Source organism: Zalophus californianus, chromosome 11 (genome assembly GCF_009762305.2).
Source record: "Zalophus californianus isolate mZalCal1 chromosome 11, mZalCal1.pri.v2, whole genome shotgun sequence".
Classification (NCBI taxonomy): domain Eukaryota; kingdom Metazoa; phylum Chordata; class Mammalia; order Carnivora; family Otariidae; genus Zalophus; species Zalophus californianus.
In genome coordinates, this window is record NC_045605.1 from 84,380,614 (window position 1) to 84,403,125 (window position 22,512).

The following is a 22,512-nucleotide window of genomic DNA, read 5'->3' on the forward strand; positions in this document are numbered from 1 at the left end:
ACCTGTGAGAAAATGTAAGTTTTGAGTTATTCCTATTTATATACCTGGATGCATACTTTCTCTTAAAGAAAGATTACTGTCTTCAAAAAAAAGATACTTATTTCTTAATATTAAAGCAAAATGTGCTTGTAACTAATTATAATTTAAAGCTCTTTAAGTATGAGGTCATATATTATATCCTAATATTATGTTTTAGCCCTTTGCTATTAATCACAATATTATTATTATATAAAGAGTTTCTGCTTCTTTAATAATGTTTTTGCACCCTATGTAGTTAATCTTGAATGTTGGGGAGGACAAGGGGAGAGATTAAATTAGCCTTGTAACCTCTTTCTCTTCCAGGCTGATGATGGAAAATAAAAGCTCTTAGCCACAAAATGTAACACATAGAATTAATATTTAATTAGACTAGCAAATTGTACACTGTGGCTGAAAGCTTCCAAAGAGTTGTTAGTGCCACAATTGACCTACAGGTTTAATAATAACTCACTTCTAGAAGCAAGTGCCAGTTCAGCATAGTAGAGCCACTGTAAGAAAGTCCTGAGAGATTAAAATCAGCAAACCAAATGGCAGGCAGGGATTCCTGGGATGGAGCCTTCTGGAAAGCTGGGAGCTGGAATAGCTTTTAAGCCAGGATTCAGATGAGAACAGTGGGTGAAAAAGCTGATCCCTCCTGTTCTGGGAGCTTCTGGTTGTAGGCCAAAATCTTAGAACAGATTTTTACTAAATGTTTTTGCTGCAGCTATTAACTTACATTGAAAATCAAATATTGAATAATTTTTCTGTAAAATTTAACAATTTTTTATGTAAACGTTAATTCTTAATTTCTTACATATTAGTACATAATATCTATAAACTCAGATCATTAGATTATCAGATAGGTTTGGCGCTGTACATCTACGCTGTTTTGCTGTGACATGCTGTTTCCTTGTTCCCTGTATAGTTGATTTATATGGTTCATTTCTATATTATTTCATTACGGGGCATTATGCAGAGCCTGAGAAAGAGATTGTGAAGTCTGTAGCCCAAGAAATGTTTTTCTTCAAGAAGGTACATATGTCAACAAATATAAAATCAAAGGCATTCTTAATTTTTAAAGGCCTTATATCATAAAAGCAATGCTACATTTGCTTATGCTTAGGATGCAATTAAATTACAAGATAAATAATTGGACCTCCTGGTGAAACATTGGATCCTTATATCTCTGAGAAATTAATCTGGTGAAAAATAGGATACCATGAATTTGAAAATGTGCAAACGCAGAACAGCCAGCTAAAGAAGGAACACCTTACATAATTTATTGGTGTTATCTTAAATAATTAAAGAAAAGCTAGTCATTAGTTAAAAATTCAAGCAGATGAGAACCTTGCCAGCAGAGGGAGTAGTCCTGTCTGCCGTCAGGTTCCCATCATTTTCCCACCTGCCTCAGCTCTTTTCCCAGCCAGTCTCCCATCTGGACCTGGCTCTGTCAGCCTGTTCCTGATGACAGGCTATCATTTTATACTCAATATGGGATTATTCTAAGCTGATTTTAAACTTTAGTATCTTTAACCTACCACTGCATCACAAACATCAACTGGATGCTCTGTTTGATATTTGGATAGTAGCAATTGCTTTTCCAGGCAAGCTATGAGCTTTTGGACATCTGTGAATTACATTTTAAAGCTTTCAAGTATAAAGTAATAAGCAACAAATTTCTGATTTAAGAAGTGACCCATTAAACATTTTTAAACAAAAAATACAAATGTTCATATGAATAATATGAAACTATCACTTATGAAAAAATACCTTAAATTAATTTTGAATATTATACCATTATTCTCTTCAGTCTGTTCATTACAATATTTTGCTTACCCCATGTATGAGTTTTCAGAATATGTAAGTTTTTAAAAATGTTTAATAGAATAACCTATTGAAAAAGAAAATGGGGAAAAAAAGAAAACTGATGTAAATATTCTGCAAAGCATGTACTGTTTGAGGCCAGTGTAAATGTAGATAATATTTCTGAAAAAAACATCATGTGTTCTTAAAAAAAATTCATGCCAAAACTTGGAATACCAAGTATTCGATCAGATAGAAGTCACAAAAAGATGTGGCTCCATTGCTTAATCCCAGTAAAATTTGACAATTTAGCAATTTATTTTGCCCTTGAGGTTAAGTATATTTGCCATTAGCTCCTTTGTGGATATGCTTTAAAGCATTGGAAAAAGGAACCAAAATATGTTTGTTTTATGATTTCCCTACATAAATATCAGTATAAGATACTACCAAGAGAGTGTTGTTATAGCTACAGTTTTAAAATTTACACAAGTTCGTCTGTATTTTAAAATTAACTGTGTGAATTTTAATAAAAGTCAATATTAAATCTGGAAAGATTTAATCTAATACCTTCATTAAGGTATTATAATTACAAATATTTATTAGTATAACTTTATTTGATAAAATTATATTCTTAAACTCAAAATAATTATGAACAGAATTATTTTGCCCACTATAAAATATTTTTATAAAATAAAAATTTAATCTACTAGTAAATGACAACTCTGGGGAAGGTAGGGGAAGGTTTGTAAAAAGTTACAGTATAAACAGTTTTATTATTTCATAGTCTCAATCCTATAGAATGTAGAACTTAAGCATAGAAAAACAAATACCTCATTAAACATCTCTAGATTTATCCTTTTATTCAAGTTTTTTTTATTACATGACAAAGAAATGTCGTAAGTTCTAGTATGTTTGTGTTTTGATGCATGTCATTTCTCAGAAAAATGTTAGGAGATGTTGAGGAGTATACTTGTTTTTCTTGGGATTTTACCCCCCGCCCCACACATACAGACACACATCATGTCACGTAGTAGGTTCAAACAAAGTAATTTAAATCTTTCTTTAACTTTTCAATATTAACTTAGTAGTGCTTTTGTACTATTGTAATCCCAAATCTGATGTGTGTGCCATATACTCAAATGGGGAGCTCTACTCTTTATATTGTGTATTTGCTATCTTATTTGAGTAACTCAAGAACTTATTCTTATTTGAGGCATTGCATAAATGCTTTATGTCAACTGCTTTTTTCTTTTCAAGCTTCTTAATAATTAAGTGATTGGTTAATTACTTTTTAATTCTATTGTTAAAAATCTTTCCTGGCAGTATACTTTGTATTGGTACAAACTGTATCTTTTTATATTGTTGAGATAATTGGGTCAAAGAAAGTAAGAAAACATTCAAGGTTTAAGGTATTCTAATTGTTACTTGGTTACTCTAAATAGGTATCGCAACTATTTTTATTAGAAAATGGAGGGAGCTTATATGGCAGTAGTTGAATTTTATCTCTTAAAGTTCATAGTTTTGGTTTAATGAGCTTTGAATTGCAAGGGAGCATTAAATTAATCTTCCTTTATTTAAAATCTATTTAATGGATTTGGCATATCCTAATAAAGAGGTTACCATTATATAAAAGAAAACAGGAAACATCCTATGAAACCAAACAAGAAGCAATCAAAACAAAAACTCTGAAATATTTTGTGAAATTAAAATTGGAATAAAAAAATGGACTGGACAATCTCATTTGCTGTTTTTATTTGCAATAGCATTTGACATGATTTAAATCTAAATAATTAATTAAGAAATTGCACTGCAACAGAAAGTTTTAAGAACCTTTTATGTAACTTAATACAATGCTATTTGAGACTGCCAGCAAACTCTTAAAACTCCTGGACACTGGCTCTCTTCTCTTCTGGCTTCCCTCCTAGTCATGTCTTGGCTACTGTCCAGAGCTGACAACTTTCACCCAGGAGTGAAGGGAGATTTGTCTAGTATAGGGAGGATTTTTGAGCCATCCTAGATTTTCACATCCAGATGGGCAAGGAGGAGGGGTGGCAGTATCATTGTACATACTTGGGTGATGTCATTGTGCCATGCATGAATATAACCATTAATTTACTCCTACTGGTGAATCCTGAATGTCCTTACTCAAATATTCCTTATTAGAAACTATAATGTAACAACTTCAAAATTAACACAAAAATTACTCAAATTTTATGTCCAAGTAACTGATGCACAAATACCTTGAGGTTCTCCATTTCCAACTACGTATACTGCAGACCAAAGAGGTTTCACATCTTGGCTAATAACATAAAAACACTTAGAATCTGTTAAGATGAGAATATGGAAGTTCCAGTTTCAAGGCCTCTGCTCAGATCATTATGCTAAAGCTTTCTGAACACTGTGAATTATATTTTGACAATTTATTGTCCATAGTGTATTCTCCCTAAAGTGAATTGTGATTATTATGCCTTTGAGGATTTTTAAAGCTATCCATTTTAGATTCTTTTAAGTAAAATTTACCTACCTTTATCTGAAAGACCACTTAGTATTCTTTTAAGTAAATTTACCTACCTTTATGTGAAAGACCATTATGATTTGAAAGACCTTTGGACAAGAGTAGTTTTAAGATATGATTGTGTCAATATACCATACTCCCTATGAATCTTGTGAGTACAGAAGTAATCTGTAACACTATTTTAGCTTTTTAAAAAAATATGTACATTTACATGCCCAAATATCTTTTATGCTTTTATACATCACTGGAATACTGAATGAGTTTATAATTAAGATAAAGATGATCTCAGTCAGAAACTTAGATGTTATTCTTATATAATTTCCAGTGCTTTTTATTCTATAGACATTTTTTTTCGATATCTGTACAACTTTCACCATCAAGTTTGCCACATTACGTAACCTATTCTCCAAAACTGCTGTGCAGAAAGCAGTAAGGTCATTCTTAAATATAACTTATTTTTCTTGCTCTAAGACTTCATGAAAGCTTTTAAAATCAAATTTAGTTTGTAGTTAATAACTCTAGTGTAAACCTATGGAACTTAGAAACACAATAAATTAACTATATGAATGAGTTTCTGAGATTTCTAAATCCAGGCTGTATACATCTTTTATTTTGGAATTCATTAGTTTTCCTCTACAAAGTGGATGGTCGATTTTTTTAAATCTTCCATAAATCACCTTAAAAAGAATTATAATGTTGACAAATCTTACAGGGTGTTAAGTGGTTTATTAGTAAATTTCAAGGTTAAAGAACCCTCTTTGAATGTCAGGTTGTCCATTTAAATATACAGGACCTTGCTTATATGCTACTAGAATGGAAGACATCCTTAAACCTTATAATTTCTATTATTAAAATAATTGAAAAAGCCCTAGTTTATATCACTGCATATCTGAATACTTGAGTTCTAACAAAAACCGACTTTTAATCATTTTAGATTCAGATATTTAGATACAAAGGCTTAGTCTTGTATTTATAGATAAAAGGAAATCTGACCTTTTGATTAAGAAATATTGTCAGTAGCCTTTATAAGTGCTTGTTCATCTGAGGGTCCATGACAGGAGTACTCTTCCCAGTTGAGTTTATCCTAAAAATGAAATGATAAGAGCCTGCTGGTTGTTATCTAAGATTCTTCTTAATGGGAGAACCACATGGTTATTCTTCATCTCCCACTTGTTCTCACCCTCTACAACCAACCCAGCCACACCCCACCCCCACCCCAACATTGTTCAGTACTCAGCACAATGAATCATTTTCAAGTTGACTCATTGTGAACTGTCTCCCAGCTGTTGGAATGTCTGGCAGACATTTTTGTTTGGGTGAAGAATAACTGGCTGAAACCCAACCTGGATGAGTTTGATATAATAGTCTTTGGCTAAAGAAATATTGAGAGGAACTTGTTTATGGCCTCTGAAGCCCCTGTTATTCCTGGAGTAGGACCATCCCCTGTGGCATAGAACTGAAAGTAAGGAATCAATCTGTATTATTTTCTCACCATTGAGTGAAAAACTGCCTTAGAAAAAAATAGGCATTTTCAAATTATGTTTGTTTTTCTATACTTGGTACCCACATGATTAAGAGTATTAAAGCCAATTAAGGATAATTATTTTTACTGGTTCCTTTTAAGCATACTGATTCAAAGGCTGAAACATTCTTTATACAACACATATTTCTACTTACAGAGGAGTTTCAAATACTGCCCTAGGTATGAGTTAACCAGTCATTTCAGCATAATGTTTAGTGACAGGAGCTACTATGTATTTCAGACTGAGTCAGGTAACATTGACCAGTTTTCTTTTATTTTTCATTCTTATGCAATCTTTACTAGAAGACTTAAGAAGCAGAGGAATACCAGTAAGCTCAGTAGTCAGTCGTGTTTATAGGAAGTGAATGTGTTTCATTGTGTTTGGACTTTCCTCTAACAGGGGTCATAGGATCAAACTAAAATTTTCTTAACTGCTTTACATTTCCCATCCTTTTCTAAAGATCATTTTTAAACTGGTTGATATTACGAGTGTATAAAATGGGAGTTTCAAAAGTATAAAATTTTAGAACCATTTTTTCAACTATCTAGAACTTGAGAGCAAAAATTTTTCTAAGATATTATAATATATGAAACATTTGCTGACCTATCACCCTGTCAGGGGCTAAAAGAAATACTGAATCTCCATTAAATAAAATAATTCAAGAGAACCTATAAGGTATTTAATGATTATATTTTTAATGATTTTTTATAGCCATGAAATTCTGGGTATTTTACAACTTTTGCTACTTAAAATGTGACCTTTTTTACAGTGTATTATTTAACAATGTTTTTGGTTCATGTCAGATTGTATTGGGAAGGAAAGTGTAGGCTACTAGTTTAGTGCTAGTTGTCTACTCTCTTTTCTTTGCCTTTATTGTTATCCCAGAGCCAAATAGCAGCATCTGGAAGGAGAGAACAGAAGACTCCAGAGCTAGCCATGCTGCAGCCTCTTAGCTGGACCCTTCCGTGATTCTAAAATGATACAGAGGACCTCAGCTGTTACAGGGCTGGGACCTGGTCCCAGTTGACAGATGATAGCGGGACCTTGCCTTACACATTATACTGTACTATCTACTGCTTCTGAGTCCTGATGTCTATCAGATTTTCCAATGGGTAAAGTAATTTGAAAAAGAATAGTGTGTGAGAATAAAGGTAGCCTTGACCCTTAAAACAGAAGAAAAATAATCAATTTATGCTCTCTACCAAAAATAAGATATGTCCCCTCAGCTCTTCCAATTAGAATAGCCCCTACATGGGCTAGAATTTTCAGTTAAGTGCATATTCTCATCCAGTTTTCAGCCTGTGGTAGCTTTGAATTATTTCTCTACGTTGATAGTTTATCTCCTCTACAGTTTGTCACTGAGATGGTATAATGGCACTGAATACATGTTATATTATTAAATATAAAATGAGTGTTTTGTTTCTTGTTTTACAGAATAGAGCAATTATTGCTCGTATTACAAACTTGTCAGATACAGTAGTTGGTCTGGAATCATTCATTGGTTCTGAGAGAGAAACCAACCCATTATATAAGGATTATCATGGTAAGCAGCACCTTTATAAGTAGAAGAGAATATCCTGTGTTGCCTCTTGGGTACCTGGAAGCATTGTATCCAGTCATAATATCTACTGTCAAGTAGCATGAGTTTTATTTTATAATATATCTGTTAAATGTTTTCCATTCCTGACCATTCTTTCATGGCAGATTGTCACCAAACTACATTAAGACTATGGACTGTGCTAACTACTTGAAAGAAGTCAAACCCAAGTACTAAGCCATGCCTCAGTCAGATAAAAATTTTATTGTCCCAGGGATTTAAAGTTGTCATGAAATCAGTTGTACTTATTAGCCATGTTTGAAATAAATATATCAGTTCTAATAACAACAGCTTTGTATAGTGGTTTATGCTTTACAAAGCCTACCTATATGAAAAATAAAATTCATACTTATTATGTTTTAAAAACCCTAGTCAATCACATTTTCAGAAAGTGAACATCTTTGATTATATTTGGACTTTGCTCATTTTGTTGTTTGAGTTTTGAGCAAATTTTATAATATTGCCACCCTAGTATAAACACAGGTCAATTAATCAGATTTTAATTTTTTTTGAAGTTTTTAGTAATATTTTGGTCATTTGGTTAATTTGGAGATTTTTTAAAATAAGGGTTCTTACATAGAATCATTGAAATAGGAAAGGTTTAATAGTTTTGCACATCTTAGCTCTAAATAAAATACAGAATATGGGGAATGATAGATTTTTACTTATTTACTTATACTGAGTAAATGTTAGTTATTGCTGTTATTATTGTGGACCTACTGTACTTTCATGGAAACCTCTAAAGACTGAATATCTTATTTGAAGCCTGCTAGAAGATTATATAAGATTGTGATTGCAGGACTGTGACAATTTCTAGAGTCTACAAAAAAAAAAAAGATATACTTTATATGATAACCACCACTGCTTTGAAGTCAGCATACGATCTTTTAAAAAGTAATAAAACAGCACAATCTAACAATCAAGTATTTGTTAAAGGCCAGAAAGTATAAGCTATGAACAAAAGCTACATAAAATAATTTGCCTCATGTTAACTTGCATAACTGTATATGCTATATGCCCAGATTAACCCTATGTATAATTATTTAATCCATTATTGTCACTATTATAGGAAGAGGACTATTAAGTTTAAACTATTCCTTTTTTTTAATTTATTATTGAGCTATAATAGACAAACAATATTCTATTAGTTTAAGGTGTACAAAGTAATGATGTGAGAGATGTATGTATTATGAAATGATCACCACAGTTAAGTTTTGTTAACATACATCACCACACATAGTTTACAATGTTTTTTTTTCTAGTGATGAGAACTTTTAAGATCTCCTGTCTTAGCTACTTTCAAATATACAACACATTATTGTTGAGCATAGTCACCATGCTGTACATTACATCCCTAGGACTTATTTGTCTCAAAACTAGATAAACTATTTTTCAATTTTTATTATTTCTGCTTTCTTTTAAAACAACTCAAGTTAAATATTACCTTAATAAATTATATCTGAATATCATCTGTAAGTATTATGACCTAATAAATTTAGTAAATTATATTTTATATTCTAAGACAGTTATTTTGATTAAAACATTTCAAGGGTGAAAGGCTATGATGTTTTGTGCTGAAATCTCTGAATCGATAAATTATTACCAACAGATTAATGAAGGGTTTTGACGACAAGTAGCATTTCTGTTAATAAGAAGGACCTGATAAACTGTATTCATTCATTGTGTAAGGCCTCCTGACTTAAGAGCTAAATCAGCATACACACACACACACACACACACATGCACACACACACACACACACACACACACACACACACACCCCAAGGTAAAATGAGGAGTGTGCAAGTGAAAGTCTGGTGTGCTCGTTTCTAATGTATTTTACTAAGTAGCTCTAAGATATCTTTAATCTGTACCTAAAAGCTGTCTTCTTAACATATTTTGCATTTTTTTAAGTTTAATAAATTAAATCAGATATTTCAGTGAATTATTTTTGAAAAGGCCATTTTGGAAGTTAAGCGCCTAGTGGTTTACCCTTTGAAGCTAAAATGAATACATATATTACTAAGCATTCAAACACACACACAACTGTATACTAGAAAAGCAGTTCTTTAAATAAGATGCATCTTATTTGTTCAGATTTGGATTTGCCTTCTTCCTCCATGTTTGGAGATCAGTGTCTTTGGGATGATGATTTTAAATATGGGCTGAGTCAGGCAGAGAGATGCACTGAAGAATCTTCCATGTCTTCATCTGTGGCAAATGACCCTGAGTTTAGTCAGAAACTGCATTAAGCTGCACAAAAGGCATCCAGTGCCCTTGTCAGAAAAAATTAGCAAGTGTTTCTACTGACAAGAGGCCAAAGCTCACGGTTTACCTAGCACTATTACAAAGCTTATAACAGCTACACAAAGGTCTAACATGCCACAGAAATGAGGGTCTTGGAATGGCATAGGGGTTAAAGTTTGATCCTACAGTGTGCTCTGAAATGTAGTTTTCTTCAGTGGTTTGCTCAAGTCATTAATAAGGTACAAAATGAAATACTTTTCATTAGTGCTTCACTGGTTATCAGTAACCCATAAGCCTTGTTTTGCTGGCTGCTTACTGGTGCATTTAATAAAATAAAGATCACTCAGTGGTGCCGTGGGCAGCATGCAAGGTGATAGCCATATTTGCTTACTGTAAATACAAGAGAAAATCACACACAAACCGGCTGTAGTTTTGACAAGTATTAAGATCCCTCTTTACATCTGTACTTCTGTACCAAAATGCAATTAGTTTTCCTCGCACAAGGATTTCTGTTTATCTTATTCTGCTTGATTACTTGAGTATAATCACACCATTTGCTTCATTGCTCCTGGTAGTAAGCTCCAGTTTTAAAAGGGGAGGATGCTTGTGTGTAAATTTACAGGATTCTGCTGTAAGACTCTTAATTTATGCACTAAGACAGTGTTTTAAAAAATTTTTTTCTTTTAATTTCCTTTTCACAAGGTTTGATTCATATTCGGCAGATTCCTCGGCTTAATAACTTGATTTATGATGTATCCGATGTCAAAGACTTAGCTTTTAAATTAAAAAGGAAGCTATTCACCATTGAGGTAAGAGAGAATTTTTGTATTTTAGTTCACGGACTTAAAGTTAAATAGTCTATGTGTGTATGTGTATATGTGTGTATATATATATATATATATATATATATATATATATATATATATATATAATTCTTAGAAGACGTTTCCTGCTAATATTCTTGTTCTTTTGGTGTAACAAAATAATGTTTTTAGACTCTCTTATTTTTTTCTCTTTTAATGGCATATCATTAGAGTATAGCAAAGAATGATTTTGTTTTAAACGTCTATTCAAAGTAAACTCCAAACTTACATGGTAAGTATGACATGCGTATTTCCAAGGCTTTCAAAAGCATATTTAATTAAATGTTAATGAGCTGTGCTTATTTGTGTGTGGAATGTGAAAGCTACCCACAATTGTGTATGGCTAAGAAAAGAGGATCCTTATCTATATTCTAAAAGCAGTTTTTTTTACTATTAGTGAAATCACCTTTCCGCTTTCCATGCTGAACAAAACAAAGTATAATTTACACCAGTGTCTTTAAGTCAATTTTCTACAAAACTTAAAACTTTTTTTGTGACCTTTATGCAAGCAGTCATGACAGAAAGTAGTGGTACAAAAGATTTATTTCAACTTAATCTTACTAAAGAGCAAATGAACATAGCACTATTAAGCAATTAGAGTTGATGTATTTATTAACGAAATAAATGCCCAGGGAGAGATGGCTTTTGGGTGATGTGATAGTTATCAGTATAGTCGGTGCAATTTTTTTAACAAAGACATAAAACAGCCAAGCAGCCTTGACAAACCATTTTGTTTAATCTCTTTTCAAATGAAAAGCTCTTAAGCAGGCCACTTGTCTTAACTGCTTGAAACCATAAAAAGAGAGAATTGCCACCAATAAATTAGCATATTTTTAACTTCATCACCAAATGATGGTCAATGTGGCTTGGCACTGCTTTGGTGTTTGGGACTTCACCCTTAAGTGACCACTTTGGCCCTTTTTTGACCCTCTGCCCTCTTTAGCTGGCCACTTGATAAGGTAACTTCATGGTTCTCCCTCTTTTTCTCTTTCCCTTCACATTTGCAAGTAGCACTAACCTATAAATCATTGTAAGGGCCCTATCCAGTGACAAATTAATGTGCCCTCCTCCTAATTAATGGTCATCAATGTCCTTAATTATCTAATCCTATTGAGAGCAGTTAATAGTTAATCAGGCAGCCAGTTCTTCAAGCAGGTCATCTCTGCAGGAGTGTTAGAAGTTTCTCATCTGGGGATACTCCCTTCAAAAGCCACTTAAAGCCAAAAGATAGAGAGTGTAGAAATACTGATTCTTGAGCTAATTTGCTTTAGTTCTCAAAAGAAACCATTGAAATGGAACCCAACGCTGTAATTGTTCAAACTTTGTTTCAGTTTTTCTGATAGAATACTAAGAAATTTACCATTATTATTTACCAATTTTAAGCAATATTTTGCTTAAAATTTTTAGAGGCATAAAGTTATAGTTAGTGTCACAAGGAAAGCATGCCTCATCATTTTCTTTTAAGTTGAACTTATATTTTTTATGAAAATTGGGGTTGTTTTTTTTTTCCTCTGTGCAACACCTTTCTCCCAAATGAGTATTCTGACAAGCAGGTCTAAGGTATCTTGTCATACAAACTAAGCAAGCAGATTCCCTAGTGAAAATCATAGTGCACCCACAGAAAAAAGTAGCACTGTAGTGTGAATCACGTTTATTCTCTTTCTCTCTCTCTCTCTCTCTCTCTCACACACACACACACACACACACACAACACAACACGTATATGCACACACACACTGGGTCTTATTTTGGGTGTGAGGAGATAGAAAGAAAAGACTTAAATAATGTCAAGTGGGACCTCTCCTTTGAATAAACTTGGATTCTAATAAAGTGACTATACTTTACCATTGGAGCTGATGTGAGATCTTTTATAAACCACATAGGTTTCTGTTCCATTTCCTCTCTTCTATTCCCAACATTCTGAACTAAGAGAATAATTATAATTGATCACCTGTGGTTTGAAGCAATATTTGAAAACAAAACACAAATAGATGGTTGGTTTTTAAAAAGTTAATATTTAATACAGTTGATCAAATCCTTTACCTTTTTGGTTTATAACCATCTTTTTTTTATACATAGAAATATAGGTGCAACACATTCCAAATAATTTATTCACCTATGCCATAAAATTCAATTTGGTGTTTAGAAAAAATAGGAGTTCAAGAACGAAACAAACCTAATAGTAGCATATATAGGTATAATTATAACAAGATAAAGTCATGTGGTTCACATAAGACTAAATGATTTAAATGCAGCATTATACCTTATAAAATGCATACCCAACAGATAGCAAGTCTTTGGTGATACACTGTAGAAATTGGAAATGAGAAGATTCTTTCATTGGGGGAAAATTATGATGTGACATTGTTTTAATATGCACAACAAATGTTTTTATTAAAACTGATACCAAAAAAATAATAATAAGATGTATACTTTACTAGTCTGTAAAGTGTGAGACCCTAATATAGCAGGCACTGAATCTGTGTTTTACTTTCGGAAGAGAAAGGTGGTTTAGCGGGAAAGCAGAAATAAGTTTTCTGATTCCATACAGGTAGATCTGTTATATGATGGAATTTTCTATCAGTCACATGGTCTCACATGGTTGGCATGTTTGGAAACAAGGAGCAAAAAAAACAAAACAAAACAAGAAAATACCCTTATTTCTATTTTTAGGATACCCTTTCTTTGATTTAGTACTCTTTTTATATATGAAAACTGAAAAAAAAAATTTTTTAACTGACAGCCACCAAGGGCCTCTAGCAAATAGAGCAGCTCTAACCAGCAGTCTTTAATTTCTTTGAGTGATTTGGAAAAGGCAAAAGAATATTTCTTTCTTCTTGGGCTGTGATTTGGTATTATTCACATTCAAGTCGAATTTATTTATCTAATCACAGTAAATTTTTACTAATACCTAGTATTCATCAGCTATGAAGCTCTATAAATTAGACCCTCTACAAAAACCATAGCAGAATCATATCTATAGTAATGACACTAAAATCCTGGCCTGTGTTCTGGGTAAGTAAAAGAGAAAATATAAGGTTGATTCATTCTGGCTTCGGGTTAAAAAAAAAAAAGCTTTCCAATTCTTTGAAAATGTATAATCCTTGTAAACTGTACATGGTAACTCTCTAGCATATTCGATTAACCACGACATACTACTTATTCCTTGGCTTACCACATAACCTTTATTCAGTCATAACAAGACTTATTAAGCCTTTATTGTGTACCAGGCCCTCTACTGGCTTATTTATACTTTCTATGTAGTAATTGAATATTTTATAACAAAAGGCTTTACTAATAGACTCAACGTATAGAAAGTATGTCTTTTTCATCTTCGTATCTATCCCAGAACTAAGAACAGAGTCATACACTTAGCAGGTATAAAATCTTTGCTGAAATATGTGTATATAGATAAGTTATGGAGTTTGAAAAATTATCCAAATAATGCAGCTACAAATATTATGTAAGCTCCACTGGTCAAGTGACATATAAACACTACCTTCTCCATTAAGTTCCACAGGAAATATAACTTGGGTACATAGCTTCACATCCAAGCTGAAATAACCACTTAGACTTGTGTTTTTTTTCAGTTTCTGTAATTTTTGCTTCTCTAATGCTGGGATCATCATTAACCAGTTTTTTCTTTATATTAGTAATTATGATGTAATTGTAATACCTAAACAAGTAAGATTTGGTAGGATTTGAAATGTGGCTTCATATAATTTGATGATATCATAACAGCAAATTTTCAAAATAAGGATAAATAATACTTATATAGGTTTTAATTGGTCCAGAAATAGTAATTATGATAAGTAGTATATTTATGTGGGTCTTGCACATTAAATGAATATTGAGAGTCCAGAAAATCAAAGTAGATTAAATTTTCTCAAGATTGTCTTTAATTCTTTGCCCCTAATTCAGAACACAGGACTCTGGTACCTCTCAGTCATCAAGAACTTTTTCTCACAGAGGAGTTGATAAACCAGTATCTATTAAGTAACACTATTTTTGATGCACTTACTTAGAAAATTCATTCTTAAGTATTAAGATCAAAATATTATATGCCATCAGTATAAGTTAGCTTTATATAGTACTACAGTACACTTGATATGATTCAGCAGAATTATTTGAAATTTTTACATATTGGAAAAGCATAAACTCTTGTAGTCACTATGACAATGTTGGACAACGTAGAGTTGCATGATATCTTTGGTCTTAGGTTTCCTTACTTCCCTACATTTTGTATCAATAGCCTTTCCAGTTTTAAATGGGAAGTAGAAAGGTGACTGTTTACTATACTTAGAGGTAGAGAGGAGAGTTGGTTAACTTATTTGTCAATTAACAATTATGTCACTAAAAAAAAAATAATGGAAACATAAATGTCTGACTCAAGAACATTAAGCTGTAGCATGATGGACTATATAGTCCAATATACTTTTCTGATAATGATGCCCTCCATAAATATTTAAATATTCACTTCCCATACATATTGCAGTTAGCAAAAGAAAATCAAAGTGGAACATAGGCATCTGTTCGTATAGATCAAATCATTTGTCAAAAATAAATTCAAATTAACATTCTTTAACAATGGAAATGTCATTTTGTGCATGTTTACATCTTAATATATTCATTATATTACCATCCCCATATTTACACTTTTAATTCCTAAATAAGGTAGACATACAGTAGGGTCATATAGGTTTCACAGACTCTCCAGAAGTTGGTAATACTGTGCTCTTATATATTCCACATGTCATAGCGAGCCTATCAACAGTGCATACCACCTTAAGGGGAACACAATTTTGAGACTCTGTCTAATCCTATTTCTTCCCACATTGGAATCTTAATTAGAAGAGATAAGGAAAAAAAAAAAACATCATTTAACTAAATTATTGTCTTGAATCTGTAGCAAAAGGTATAATCCGCAATTGGGCCAATTAGTGAACCCCATAGTTAGCTATGCTGCAGCGAACAACTTGATTAGATCTGACACCATCCTAGTTCTCACTGTTGTTTTGCCAGGTATGATGGTCAGACTTCAAAGAGCTTGAGGCATCAGCAGGGCAAGGTTTGGAGGCCAGCTTAGGTCCGGTTGTTAATCTCTCTACTAAAACCACAGCAGCTCTCACACAAAACAAGCTTACACGACACAATCATGCGGTATTAAAGTTAGGGTTGAGTCATGCCAATTTGCCTTTGATTTTTTGATGATTGACCAAAGATGGCTACATGACCAGACACATGCTAAAAAGTATACTGATTAGGTAAGTTCCCAAAATATTTGAAGTATTTTTTTAACTTCCTATATAAATGTTGGGAAAGTTTATCCCCTTTGATCAAACTTCCAAAGTGATGGTACTGTATCAGGGGGAAAATGAATATTTCTTATGGCAGCCCAAATCCCAAACTTTTCACTTACCACTTCATAAAAATTAGTGTTTACATTAATAATTCCTTAAGGAGAATGTAAAAGGAAATTCTTTCTAAGTGGTACTTTTAAAAAATCTATTAAGCGCATTAAAAGAAAAATTTTTCCCTGAGTCATTTATGTTCACTGACAATTTTTCTGAAATTTCTTTATAATTATTTTCCACTTAAATGTTGAGTAAAGTGCCCTTCCACGATGTGATTGCATAAGTGTTCTTTTCTCTGCATTCTGATTTGTTGGAACATTGCAGTAATAGTGACATGTTTCCATTCTGAGAAAAGCCTAAGGCTGCGTTAGTATTATTCCGAATGATTGAAGCTGCCATCTTGCTGACTTTCCCTTAGGCAGCATAGGGCCCGTTTGCTTTTCTGTTCATCTCACATGCTTCCTGTGAGTTGGCCTGGCAGAACATCATTGCTTCATTTGGCAAGGAAGAGTAAATTCATGTTTGGCTATTATATGTCTTAAAGTTTCTGTACTGTCATCAACACCTGAGATAATTAAACTTATACTGTGTTTCATCAAATGCATCCTGTTTCTTTGAGAAGTATTTTTAATTATCTTATGACACCTTGACTGTGAATAATTTCTGTATAAAAATGGTCATTTTATAAATTGAACTTAGAGTCTAATATTTCACATTGCACTAATTTTTATACCAATTAATACTACATTTTTGTCAGGAATATAAAGAAAGCGTATATTTGAATAGAAAGATGGTGGCACAAAGCAAAAGTCTAATATTTAGAATCTTGCCAAATAGTTTTCAGTCCGTGAGTCTATTAAAGATTCTGTGGTACCTATAGTCCAGCAGTCTCACTTTTGAGATCAGGATGGTACAGACTCAGCATCATCTAAGGATACAAAGAGAAAAAAAAATCTCTTCTCCTCTTTCCTGAATTTTGCCAATACAGAAGTATGTATGTATTCTATGGTATGGCTCCAGGAAAATTATATTGCAGTACTTCAAGGATTTTCTTAAAGCATTTGTAGAACTGCTGTAGCAGATATCACCCAGTTTATATGGTATTCCCTAAACCACTTCCTGCCACAATGTACTATGTATAGTGTCTGAGGAAGACAGAGAAACAGAAAACCAAAAATGATGACAAATCATGGCTATCCCATTTCATCAGCTAGAAGGTGAGAACATATATTTTACTGACATAACCTCCAAGGTGCCTAGAAGAGTAAGAACACATTATAGAGCTTAATAAATATGGTATCCACGAGCTTTGTGATTAATATAGGTAACTTTGGGAATATTTCTGTACCTAAAACATCTTTAGTCCTTCTTCAAGGTCTTTGCACAGCAAATGTCCAGAATGTTCATCCCTCCATCCTTTCATGACTTTTTCTTTTCACTGGATTGCAGGTTAAATATCTCAGTCTCCTTAGAGAGGTCATCCCTGACTGGCCCATCTGAAGTATTCGCTCAATTATCTACTATCACGTACACTATTTTAATTCTCAGTGTAACACATATTACTACAATTGATTATCAGTTAGTTTGTTATTTTTCAACATTATTCCCTTACTTGCTGTAAGCGTCACAAGATTAGGGACATAGTCTGTCTTTTTTTGTGGCGAAATCCCAAGCACACATGGTAGGTATTCCACAAATATTTGTTAAATTGTTAAAGTACTATTTTTAAAGAAACTCATGTCTACCATAAGTGTATTTAAAAACATGTATCGGGTATCTCATTCATTCTCAGCATTGTGTTGGGTGCTTCCATATAGACTACAATATTTAACTCTTATTTGTTACTCACAGGAACCCTTGCCATTGGCATTATCACACATTTTAATGTGAGGGAATATACGGAGTTATGTACCCTTCCCAAAGTCATAGAGCTAGGATTAAATCCAGATCTTTTAACTCCATGTACAGAATTACACTGGAAAGTTAACATGTTCAGGAGCTCTGTTAATTATTACTGATTTAAAAATAAAAAGTTTGAGTGTTTAACAGGGGCCTAGGACTATGGCAAGTGCTTTATAGCCATTACCTCAGAGATCTCACAACTACTGTATACCATGATTATCTACATTTTATAAATGAGAAAGAGATCAGGTAACCTAACTTATCCAAAGTAGAGTTAATAACTGACAAATGACACTTAGACCAAAGCCTGGGCTCTTAAACAACAGCTACTCACCACGCCACAAGATGTACTGCCATCTCATCTTCAGTGCATGAGCCAGAAAGCCTCTGCCCTGAGACATAAACAAGAACAAACCTCAAAAATATACACACAGAGAGAGATATATAATCTTTTAACATTCATGTTAAAAATTCTTGTGTTCCTAGTAAGCATTTGTACTCTATTTTTATAAAATATCTTATAAAATTCAGATTGGATTAATCATAGCTTCTCCCTTATATAACATTAGGATTGCAAGATTGTACTTTTCCTTATTTTTTTACTAATTTCTGGTATTTGGTAGGTATTTTTTAATAAAAAAATTAATTTACAAAAACTATAAAGCCATTCCCGAAAACACTAACCACTTCTGTAGGATTTCTAGATCTTAGCTATGTAATGTGGGGAAAATATTCTATACAAAGAAACAGGGTTCCCTTGCTTTGGTTCACTATTTTGATATGGTTCAAAACCATTGAAATATAATTACAGTGTATTATTATTATATTCATTTACATTCGACATTCAGGTATTTCTGCAAATATTAATTTGCTCATAGTTACCATGTTATATTTTTCTAAATTATTTTACCTATATCATCTTTGAAGCATCAAAAATTATCTTGTGAGATAATTAAGGCATATACATTTTATAAGGTAATAAGATACCAAATTCAGTTTTTAAAATTTTTTTTTGCCTCCTTTTTTATCATAACTTGTTCTAATGAAAGTTTGATCCATTCATATTAATACCTATTTCTTTTTCTGTTGCATATGTTTCATTTATTGGAAGTCCTTCAAATACCATCTTTAAGCAAAATTAAGCAATAAATCTTATGACTGTGAAATATTTTCCTTTTTTATTGATCAATATTAGTAAAACAGTTTCTACAGTTTAGTATAAGAAATGTTCCTCATTAAGGAAATATGAGATTAACATAAATTATTATTTTTTAAAAAATAAAACTTTTAAGAGACTAAGAGAAACTGAGGTATAATGGAAATGCCTTTAGCCACAAAACTAGTAAAGCAGTTCTCTTACTTAAGTAGAAATTAAAGTTTCATCAGAGTTATTACTGTCATAACTCCATGCCACAATGGACATTTCATAGAGTAGCCAGTTCAGGTTCTTTGTATCTGGTATAGTGAAGTTCACTGAACTGTTTTGTCAGGTGCTGTCAAGTCAACCCACCATTGTTGTAGAGAATCAGACTAAATCATTTTGGCATGAGCCTTCCAGAAATAAGATACTTAATATGAATGGTTTAATGAAATTGAGTATTTGGTTTCAGTTTTTTGTAAGACTGTTGAAAATATGTTGCACTCATTCAGAAATTTCTGAGTAAATCAGTGGTAATATCCGACCATACTTCATTGAAATTTTGCTCTAAATACCTTTACTTAACATAAATAACTTTTGGAATGTATTTGAGTATTTGGGTATGTTTTGTTGAATATGTAATTATTCCCTAAACATTTTGAAGATGTAAAAGTTCCAGAGAAGAGGTGTCTTTTACTAAGATTAAAATTTTCTGTTATAAAATGAACCTAGTACGAGGTTTGAAATAACTATTTTTGTTTCCAAAGCCTATTTTATTAAAAACAAAGTTGAATTTTATTACATTTTTAATGACTTAATGAATTGTTTAAGCAAATTCTAAATATTTAATTCTTCCATGATTGGAAAAACAGCTTATCCTTCTGATCAGTAGTCATTTAAAAGGCATTATTATAATGTAGACTTAGTTAAATGCCTCAAACTTTTTTTGTATATATATTTTGATAGGGAAGAGGGTTGTTGATATATCTGCTCAACAACCTAAGAAATATTTTACCAACCTATACTGTAGCTATGGTGTAGCATTGAAAACCCTGTAACAAAAAGCCTCTTGGTGCAATTAAAGGTCACTTGTACATATTGTAATAGGCTACTCATTTACAAGATCTTTGTTAAGGGTCAGTGCTATAGCATGAAATGGATTGCCCTTGTTGAGCCTGTAAATAAATGGGTCAACTTATCTTGTATTCAGTGGGAAAAGGGAAAAGCTAATACAATACTATTTTATTAATATTTTCACAAATTGCTAAAATGTTGAGCAAAACCAAATGCACTAGTGCTATATTCTTGATATAATTATAGAATATTACTAAAATAATATTTTTAAGTATTTTTTTAAGGTTTTAAGGAAAGTTTTTAAGGAAAACTGCTCATACACATATTCACACAGTTGTTTAAATCCATGGATCATGTCCAGATACAGAAAAGCATAGCACAGTGGTAGTGTTCAAATGTTCTTTACCATAAAACTAGCATGTTTCAAAATGGCTAAGATGTATATACCCCATTTTTTCTGTATTGAAGTTAAAAATTTGTAAGGGATAGGTATGAAAAAGTAATCAAACTAGACAGTGATTTATTTTCATTATTTCTCACAGCCTTTCCAATGCTCTGAGGGAAACAAATGGTGGTGCAGATAAAGTATTAGTAATGATCTGTGCTGAATGAATTCACTCACCTGATTTTTCAATAAATTAAGATTTTAGGATGAGAGTGAAACTAATGATTAAAATACTTTGTACCTTGCAGTAATTTTAATGCTTTTAGATTTTATGTATACCCACACACACACACACACACATATGAGGTGTGAGTTATTTTTTGTTCTCAAAATCAAATTAGTAAAAATATACTAATGAAATAAATTTATCCAGCACTTTCTAGATTCTTCCCTCTGAATTTGGCCATTCAGATACACAACTATACACCCCTAATTATTTGGGGGGTTGCTGGGTACTATAAAAAATTTAGATTTGTAGCCAATGCCAAATCAAATCTGGGTCAAACAAAAGTAATTTAACAATGGGTTTGAGTCAAGAATCAAATGAATAATGATAAATTACCCTTCAAAAACCTGTAGGACTGATTTTTATAGAAAAATACTAAGGCCAGTCATTAAGGTCAATCATGATGTAAGCAGCCAAGGATATCCCTGATCCAAGTAATCTCTGCTCATTGTTTAGCTCTTGAATATCCACTCTTCAGTGTTTTGTTTGGCTTTGCTGCCATACTTCTTTAGCATAGTGAAAACATCGTGATCATGCATAAGCCTCTTATAAAATATCGAAGCTTTAGGAAAATGTGTTTCATTTAGGTGCATAAATGCTTTTAAACTTATGTCTGTTTTATTCATCATTGTATCCTCTTAGTAGTTCAGTACCTGATCATGTATGTGCTCAAAAAGTATTGAATGAGGGTGCCTGGATGGCTCAGTCGTTAAGCGTCTGCCTTCGGCTCGGGTCATGATCCCAGGGTCCTGGGATCGAGTCCCACATCGGGCTCCCTTCTCCGCGGGAATCCAGCTTCTCCCTCTCCTACTCCCCCTGCTTGTGTTCCCTCTCTCGCTGTGTCGCTATCTGTCAAATAAATAAATAAAATCATAAAAAAATATATTGAATGAATGAATGAATGAATGTCCTCTTGACAGTGCTCAAAACATATTAGTATAACTATAAAATCTCACCATTTCAGACTATCTCTAATAGTCTGATACTGCTAATACAGTTTTCATAAATGGTTAATCTACTTCTAAGGTTTTAAATAGTTAAAATAATCTTCAAAAATAGCAGCTGATCCATTTGCAACAATATGGATGGATCTATAAGGTATTATGTTAATGAAATAAGTGAGAGAAAGTCAAATACCATAGGATTTCACTTTTATGTGGAATCTTAACAAAACAAGTGAAAAATGAAACAAAACATAAACAGACTCATAGATACAAGAAACAAACTGTTGATTATCAGACAGGAGAGGGCTGGGGGAGCAGGAGAAGTAGGTGAAGGGGATTAAGAGGTACAGACTTCCATTTATAAAAATAAATAAGTCATGGAGATATAATGTACAGCAAAGGAACATAGTCACCAGTATCAACTTTGTATGGTGACAGATGGTAACTAGAGTTATCATGGGGATAATTTCATAATGTATAAAAATATCAAATCACAATGATACTTTCAGTACACCTGAAACTAATAGGATATTGTGTGTCAGTCATACTTCAACAAAAAATTATTTCAAAATCAGCTAATAATATAATGAACCGTTATTGCTGAAATGAAGTTGAGCTGTACTCTTCAGAAATATCAGATAGAAAGTGAGGAAATATATAATTTTTAGCTACCAAAAAGTGGTATTCTATTTGAATCATTACTCACTGTCATTTTATTGCCACTTGAAAATTATTTTGAATGCTTCATCTTAAAAGATATTATAATAAATTTTCCAAATTTGTAAAAGTTCCCCAGACCTGACAGGAATCAGTTCTGATTCTTGGGTTTAAAGTACCTATACCTTCTAATCCCCTTTGAACCA

The 22,512-nt window shown here is 32.5% G+C and overlaps 1 protein-coding gene and 2 long non-coding RNA genes across 6 annotated transcripts in view; 1 reads left to right on the forward strand and 2 right to left on the reverse strand.

Moving 5' to 3' along the window:
• The window catches only part of ELP4 (elongator acetyltransferase complex subunit 4), a 253,090-nt gene that overhangs the window by 112,434 nt on the left and 118,144 nt on the right, over positions 1-22,512 (forward strand). For all 4 annotated transcript variants that reach the window (XM_027577883.2, XM_035722875.1, XM_035722877.1 and 1 more), the window contains exons 8-9: positions 7,294-7,402; positions 10,406-10,512. In XM_027577883.2, coding sequence (XP_027433684.2) covers positions 7,294-7,402; positions 10,406-10,512 — 216 coding nt within the window. The remainder of the gene's footprint in view (positions 1-7,293; positions 7,403-10,405; positions 10,513-22,512) is intronic.
• On the reverse strand, positions 5,369-21,505 carry LOC118356082. Its single transcript, XR_004819418.1, has 3 exons — positions 21,359-21,505; positions 18,157-18,214; positions 5,369-5,420 (listed from the first exon to the last, which is right to left on the reverse strand). It is a non-coding gene; the product is annotated as an uncharacterized LOC118356082 (long non-coding RNA).
• LOC113914176 overlaps positions 21,507-22,512 on the reverse strand; it is a 95,596-nt gene continuing 94,590 nt past the window's right edge. The window contains exon 3 of the long non-coding RNA XR_003517400.1: positions 21,507-21,554. This is a non-coding gene — a long non-coding RNA (uncharacterized LOC113914176). The remainder of the gene's footprint in view (positions 21,555-22,512) is intronic.